Here is an 8,112-nt window from a genome sequence, read left to right on the forward strand (position 1 = left end):
TTTGTGCTTATAACCCCCCCCCCCCCCCCCCAAAAAAAAAAAAAAAAAAATCCCAACCTGGTATCTTGTTTGTCTCCTTTTATTTCTTTGGTATTATGATCAGTTCAAGCAACAGACTAGGCATTAGTTGATGTTTCAGTTTTGAGCTTCTCCTTTTTCAGTGAATTGCCAGGATGGGGTGCTATTCATTCTGTGGTCTCCCCATCTGACACCAGTCTGAGACAGGTCCACTGTCTTTCCTGATGAGGGATTATTTCAATAAAGGAATATCCCATAATCCTCGCTAGTGGGGACTGATGCAAATAATTCATTTAACTTTTCTGAGATGGCCATATCTTTCTTCAGACTCCTTACCTACTGGCCCCACTAACTATGTCAGGCTTCTGGCTTTTCAAGTGTAAGGGCTGTGTCTACCTTCCTGCAAGTTTCACATTGCACTTGCTTGTGATATTTTTCTTGTTTTCACCCACATTTATTTGTAGAAGCTTCAATTTCAGGACCCTGTGCTTTGCTTTAAGAGGCTTTTTGCAAAGGGGTTCTTTCCCCAAGAGAAGTGGCATGCCATTTAAAAGACCTTGAAAAGTGATATTTGTAGTCTCCATCTTTTTTTAAGCTGTTCCTTTTAACTTCCTTTTACACAGTTCTTGTCCCCATGTCTTGCATTCAGTCATCAGAACTCATTGCTTCTCAAACATGGTTGGCCTTTGTTCAGCTATAAATTTTTATATACCATAAGCAGTTAGTATACAATGTTCACAGGTATATAGAGAAGGTTCATTACCTGCAGTGTCTGGTTTGGTGGCTTGGATGTGTAAGTATCCAGACTCTCGCAGAAGTTCATATATATTCTTCTGGATGAAAGGGTACATACGTCGAACGTCTTCCCTAGTGAGGCCTACGAGCCATGGTACATAAGCCCCAAGCATCACAGAAATCATCCTTCTCAAACCTTGTCTGCTGACGAAGACGAAATTCAGATGAAGCCCTTTCACAGATCTAAAATTAAGTTAATGAATAGAAGGTTAAATCAAGCGATTTTCTGTCTCCAAATTTTCTAGAAAATAAGTCTGACTGGAGCTGTGATAGAAGCATTTCACTGAGCCAAATACATAAAGCCCTTCAGGTTCATTATGATTAAAAAAAAAATAAATATGGGAGTTAGAAATGGTACAGCTGGTATGATGTTAGCTTTAGGTACTCAGTTTTTGGATGTGGCGTATCCATGCTGGTAGCTCTGGCTGTTGATCTTGTGTTGTTCTGTGCTGCAGGGAACAGGCTGCGTTGGGTATTTTCTGAAAAGCTTGAGCAGATCACATGTGGTCACAGTGCTCTGGGTGCTGTGAAGCACAACTGCAATTGGGAACAGTGAGCTAGCTGCTCAGCCTGCAACCTAACTGCTTTAAGAGCTTTCCCACCTTATCCGCTCTCTGACCTAAGCGTGGCTGCGGTGCCTGCTTTCCATTAAATGCTGCACAATGAGCTGTGATGCCATCTTCTAAAGAAAATATTGTGTTTCTTTTCCGATCAGTCTCAACTCTGCATTTTAGATAGGAAAGTCCTGTACTTCGTGGTACTGTTCAACTACTGAAAGGCTGAGCTCCTTCCTTCCTTTTCTCCCCGCTGTTTTTAAATTTATCTCCTTCCTCATTTAGGATGATGATCTGTCTCCTTGAGGTCTCAAATCAAAATGCAGCAGAGTTTACTTCCACAGCTAGTGGAAGAGAAGCCAAACAGCACTGAAATTTAGGAAGCGTGAGAACTGTGCCAATATCAATGCAAAGCATATGAATATAACTGAATGCACAGGGGTGGGGATGTCCCTGGAGGAAACAAAGCAGAAGGGGATGAGAGGCAGGGCAAACAGAAGGCAGGACCAGGACCATGGAGCCAGAAGGTAGGGTAAGAACTGGAGGCAGCTTTTCTGCGCCGATTCCCTTTGCTACTCACTGTGGCAGCATCTGGGCCATGTTTGTGATAATACGAGATCCCCAGTCTCCTCCCTGTAGGTAGTATTCCTTGAAGCCCAATCTGTTCATCAGCTTATGAAAGATCCGAGCAGTTGCTATGGTGTCAAAGCCTGTAGGTAAAGAGAAACACAGGAGACCTGTTTGTCCTAGCGTTCATCCCCTGGCCAAAGATCACGGCCTGACAGAGGCATGTGAGTATGCTGCTGTGTGAAGGCACAGTGTGCTATGCTGCTCTGCTTCACTCCTTGGCAATAAACTGAACACAAAATGATGGAAACGCAGTGGAAAGTGGAGAAAGTGGAAAGCAGACCTGGCTTCCAGCTACCATTGCCTTCCAAATCTCCAGAGCCTCAGCCACATGGGTGTTAGTGCAGAGCCAAACATCTGCATTCACAAACTGCAGTGCCCAGGGGGCCCGGGGATGGCTGAGGTATTACTCCAAAAATCTTGCGATTCCAACAGAGCCTTTTCATCACTTACCTTTCTGGTGCGGTGCCTCTGAGAAGCCATAGCCTGGAATGGATGGGCAGATGACCTCAAACACCACATCACCCTCGTTCAGGTTGTGCCTGGCCGGCTCCGTGAGCAGAGGGATGATCTTGTAGAACTCATAGAAGGAGCCGGGCCAGCCGTGGACCATCAGCAGAGGTTGAACAGCTCGACCGTGAGGGACGTAGGAGGGCTTCACGTGGATAAAATGGATATCGATCCCTGCCACACATCCAAGACAGATAAATTAAAGCTCTTGTTCCATCGCAGTTTCTGCTCTGGACTCTGAAGAAGGAAGGCGGCAAAATTGTAATTAGCATTCGTAGCAGAAGTTACACAATCAATCCATTGCAAGAAGATGCCTAGCTGAAAGGGGATGCCTGGTATTGTACCTATGTTTCATCTTTTACATACAGACAGAGGTATTGATCCCAGCCCCAGATATTGGGGTCACAGGAGACCAAGCATCCATCTCCTGAGAAACTGGTCTCACAGTATGTAAGTAGAGCTGCACTTAATAGTATAATGCAGGTAAGACATATGCAAAAGCATGACAAAATTACAAAATATGTGGGTGATAAAAAGAGAAACATGAGAAAGTAAGTGCAAGATAGAATTTTAACCTGCAGATCACTTACCTAAAGTCTGGCTAGCCTCACCTGGCTAAACTGAGTGGTGGTGGTGGGAATTCTAGCCTCAGAATCTGGGTAAATTTTGCAATTGTCAAAGGTGGCTTCAAGGCAATAGCAGAAGAAAACCTTATCATTAGTTAGCACAGGTTCAGAGCCAGATGAAGCCTATCTTGAAGCAGACCTAATCTTATTGCCACTGTGTAATGGTCTTAATCTATAGAAGGTTATTAATGATATAGCCTCCACTAGTGATATTTCACTCATATCACTGTTATGCATACTGTTGTCTTAAATATTGTAACCTCTTAAATCCCCCCTTTCTCTCCGTGCGTTTCAGAGCGAGACCTGCTCAAGCCACAGAGACCCCCTCACCTTCAATGGTGGTCTGGAAATGGGGGTATTTGTTCAGGACTTCCACTTGCTTGCGCCAGTCGAACTGGTTCCTCCAGTAGGCCACCACCTTCCGCAGGTAGCTGGAGTTGAAGCCGTAGTGGAAGGCGGCCCCTTCCAGCGGCGGTGTGTAGCGGGCCTGCTCCAGGCGGCAGTGCAGGTCCTGCGGAGGGGAGCCCTTCTTGCGAGGCTGGCCAGCTGCCCACGTGTGCCCTACACCAGGGCAGGCACGGACGGGCTCTCCTGGCTCCGCCAGCTTTTGTATCGCTATCTGGGACACCACGAGCCCTCTTGAAGCAGTGGCATACTCTGCACGACCTCCTGAATCGTTTATATGGGGAATATATTTTTCTACAGGTTACCAGTTCCCCTAGGGCACTCAGGAGTACTGGGTCCTACTCTTGCCTTGCTGCTAACTCACTTTAGGGTTTTTGGCACTAAGAGCTTGCCGGCACCGCTGGCTGGGAGAATAAGAAGCTCAGTCTGCACTGCTGACTGGTAGTTGGCCAGATAATTAGGGACAGGCATGTAGGGACAAGGGTGCTGCAACTCAGTCAAGACCCCATCCCTCTTCACCCTTCCAGCCCTTCCCTCTGTGGTAGCCCCTCAGTCCTGCCCCACCGGTGCAACTGCTGTTCCGATGCCCTCCCACCCTGCTCCACCACCCGCAGACCCACTGTCAAAGTCTGCTGCTCAAAGCGTGGTCTTTCTGCAGGAGCAGCCCCAGGTTGCATGGAGGGTCTGTGGTCTTAGAAAGTCTTTATGGGGCATTGCACTGAATCTGAGCTCAAATTCCATTCATAAAGGACGGTGAGCCAGAACATCATCTAACGGTGCTAGGTAGCAGCACTAGCGTATATAAGTGCACTGCTGCCACCCCCAAGACATCACCTTGAAGCAGTAAAGTGGGTGACAGACTCGTTCCACCTCGCAGCTTTCTGCCCCTCCCTACATTCCAGCCACCGGTACCTCGATTTCTTTGTCAGACGTTTCAATCTTGAAGGGACGGATACTTTCATCTTCTTTCCCTTTTAGGGGTCTTTCGCCTGAGCCCCACCATCCATCGCCCATTTCAATAGTCTTGATCTTGTGTCTAGACCTCAGCCAGTAAACCAGCATCCCTCCAACCCCCAGGACAGCCACAGGGACCAGGACTGCATTCTTCTGAGAATATTCAAAAGACCTGGGGAGGCATAGAATTGTTTGTGTTCAACAACAGGAGTGTCAAGGGTAAAGGGACTATGCTGAGGCTTATATTCACATCAGTTGGGCCTGAGCAGTAACAAATGCCTACAAATCCCATGGAGTCAGCAGGGGCTGGAGGTTTCTGTGATTTTTGAAGATAACAGGCAAGATTTGGGGCAGGGTTAGATCTACCAGTGCTTCTAGGGACTTCAAGTCCTTGCTGATCAGGACTTGCTGATCACAAGGCTTCCTCGTCCCTATCCTTGTGAGCCAGGGTGCCCTGGGGGACAAGGGTCAATAGGATATGGGCCAGTCTATTTTAAGGTAGGTACTGGAGTGAATGGGATAGTAGCAGCTGGACTCCTCCAGGAATAAAAACTGCACAGACAGAATGGGCTGAGGAGCAGGAGTAGAGACAAGGGTCTTCAGCTGCTGGAGAGAGCTGGATGTACTAGACGTGCCCCTCTTGGCAGTGCTTTATACATAGCTCCCCTACAGATTCAGTCATCTTTTAGGGCAACACTGGCCCTCCACCATAGCTTTCCATGGGTAAGGCTCTCAGCTTGTCTGTCTGGTGCCCCTGCTTCTGTTCTAGACAGCAAGGTTTCAGACTTTCTTGAGGTGCAGGAGCTAAGTCACCAGAGTTGGTTTTAACAGACATGCAGCATGTTTCAAAACTGTTCAAATGGTTGAGCAATCAGTCCTAAATGTAGTGTACCTTCTTGTCCCTCTGACCTGTGCCTCAAGCTCTCCAGCTTCCCTTGGGGGTTAGTAGAGGTGTCTGGGGCTATTGCAGGGGGCTGCAAGGGAACCGTGTATGAAGATTTTGTTGTGGTATAGGGTAGGGAAGGGACTATGCCGTGCCCCAACGAGGGTGCTAATAAAAAGTGGAGGCCTCAGCACAGAGCAGCTATTCCACTCACCTGATCCGGGATGAGATGGTCTCCCTACAAACGGGGAAAAAAAAAAAAAAAGATCCTTATAGTCTGACAGTGTTGTCTGAATGGTACCAGCCAGCACCATTTACTGCCCAGCCATCGGATCACAAGCTGTTTCGCCACCCGGCAACCCCTGCCATTATTTTTCCTCCTTTTTGGATGGGGCAGGAAGAGAGAGGCTCAGAGCACTGCCTCTGCATAGGAAGACCGTGTTTCTGGGCTGTGTTTTAGGCTAGATACTTTGTTGCCATAATAGTCTCTCCTTCAGCACAATTTAGATAAAAGGCACTAAACAACTGGGTAGGTGTCCTTGCGGTGTTTCATCCTACGAGCTGCTGTCTTACTTCAGCCAAGAGAATAGTTTATTTTGACTGTTGCGTAGCGATAGGTGCACAGCCTTGGCAGCGGACTTTCAAGCTCAAGGGTTGTTCTGCTGCCAGCCACGCGGTGCTGGTCGTGCTGCGGGGCTGGCACCAGAAGAGGCTTGTGGGATGTTTCCCTGTTCAGAGTTCAATGCGCTGCTATACCTTTGCTGCTTCTAACTACTCCTGACCAGATACCAAGCTTTTAGGTCTCATCTGCCTGCAAGAAAAAGAAAACATCCTACTTGGTTCTCTTTCAGCCTGGTAGATTCTCTTGCAAGAAAAGCACAGTCTAAAATCTAACAAAACTAAAAGTGACAAGAGAAAGTCTTGTTACTCTGCTTTGTGGAAGGCAGCCAGATTAGGGAGCTGTTTGGTGTCATAATTACGATATCTTGAGACAAACAAAAAACAAAAAGGACATGAAACTCCATGAAAAATCAAGTCCGCTGGCTGTTTCTTTTTACCTCGTATTGTTTTCCACTACTGCCTGTGTTGCAGAACCCGGTGCCTGTACTGGAGACCCCAGCAGTCCCCAAGGCGATTTGGTAACAATCTCTGAGACAGCGTATGTGTGATTTTTAAGGACGTATTTCCTTAAACCGCTCCCAGACGAGGAAGAACAGGGCTCCTAAGAGCAAAAAGTGTCAGCCTCCACCTCCCTGGAGGCTGAGCAGCTTACACAACAAGTAATAACATCCCCCTGCACTTACATCCTGGAGTTTAGTGAGTCAGAGGCATGAAACCAGTTATCGTGGCAATAGCACAAACTCAGCACTGCCAACAAAGCAAGCACGTCCCAGAAGCAGCTGCCTGAGCGACACAAAACAAGGCTCAGTCTAATAAAACCTCCTCCCCACTCACATTCAGAACTCAGCCACACGCTCCCGCTCTCCGATGGCCTGGTGACCCCGCAGGGGCTTCCTCCCGCCCCAACCCCGGGAAGCCCCGTTCGGGGTCCCTCCTCCTCGCACCGAGGCGATCTCACCAGGTGTTTGGAAGGATCTCCTGCCACATGCCTGCTCCTCCTCTCCTGGCCGCTGCTCCGAGCGAAGCAAACCCAGGTGTCTCCTCTGCTGGCTTTCTCTTGCGCAGTGACGCTCTCTCGGTGACAATGCAAACTACATCACCCATTAGTGCCACCTATTGCCTAAGTGTGCAGTTGCAAATTAAGCTCAACAGAGGCAAATGCTAAGTCCTGCATGGGGAGGGAATAGCCCTTGTGCACCAGCGCAGGCTGGGGGCCAAATACATAGAAAGCAACTCCGTGGAGACTGGCCTGAGGTCCTCAGCTGAGCTTGAGTCAACAAGGTGTCCTTGCAGCAAAGGCCAGCTGTGTACAGGGCTATGTAGCAAGCGTGTTAGCCAGCAGGCTGAGTGAAGTGATCCTTCGCTCTCTTCAGCACTTGTGAGACTACATCTGGAGTGCTGTGTCCAGTTCTGGCCTTGCTGGTAGAGGAAAGATTGGAGTGAGCCCACCCTTGGTGGTGTAGGGCCGTCAAGCTGCCAGGAGACTGGAGCACGTGGTGTACAAGGAGAGACAGAGAGATCTGGGCTTGTTCAGCCTGGAGAAGAGAAGGCAAAGGGAGGGTTGTGTGTGTGTCTTACAGCTACCTAGTGGAGGGCATAGGAAAAATGGACCCAGACTCATCTTGGAGGAGCAACAGTTGAAGGAAAAAAGGCAATGGATGCAAACTGCAACAAGAGAAATTCTGGTTAGATATTAGGAGAAATGTTCACCATGGAGGTATTCAGACACTGGGACAGGGGCCCAGAAAGGATGTGGGATCTCCATCCTTGGAGGCATTAAAAATTTGACAGGAACAAGGCACTGAGCAACCTGACCTACCTGGACCTGCTCTGAGCAGGAGGTGGGACGAACTGACCTCCAGGTATCCCTTCCAACCTCTGTATGATGTGGCTCTATCCCATGTGCACCTGTGACTTGCAGGAGCCAAAACAAAAAAAAAAAAAGGAAAAGCTAAGTTTTTCATTTTCCACAGAAATCAATGCTTTGTTTTAGCTCAGGGAACTAGATTTCATTTCCCTCATGGCCGGTAAAATCTTACTGCATAAAGGCTTCTCCTTCCTAAATTGTTGCACAGTGTCCTTGCTGTGCTTCACTCCAGGAATAGCTACATTTTACTGT

At 48.2% G+C, this 8,112-nt stretch overlaps 1 protein-coding gene across 1 annotated transcript in view; it reads right to left on the reverse strand.

Annotated features, from left to right (window-relative positions):
• LOC103922855 (epoxide hydrolase 1-like) overlaps positions 1 to 7,090 on the reverse strand; it is an 11,374-nt gene extending 4,284 nt beyond the window's left edge. Inside the window, 8 exon segments of the mRNA XM_009331060.1 lie at positions 782 to 996; positions 1,948 to 2,077; positions 2,448 to 2,678; positions 3,461 to 3,641; positions 4,448 to 4,661; positions 5,587 to 5,610; positions 6,952 to 7,036; positions 7,039 to 7,090. Of these exon segments, the coding sequence (XP_009329335.1) occupies positions 782 to 996; positions 1,948 to 2,077; positions 2,448 to 2,678; positions 3,461 to 3,641; positions 4,448 to 4,661; positions 5,587 to 5,610; positions 6,952 to 7,036; positions 7,039 to 7,090 (1,132 nt within the window).
• Positions 7,091 to 8,112: the final 1,022 nt, after the last annotated feature.

This window comes from Pygoscelis adeliae, unplaced genomic scaffold (genome assembly GCF_000699105.1).
Source record: "Pygoscelis adeliae isolate BGI_AS28 unplaced genomic scaffold, ASM69910v1 Scaffold218, whole genome shotgun sequence".
Classification (NCBI taxonomy): Eukaryota; Metazoa; Chordata; class Aves; order Sphenisciformes; family Spheniscidae; genus Pygoscelis; species Pygoscelis adeliae.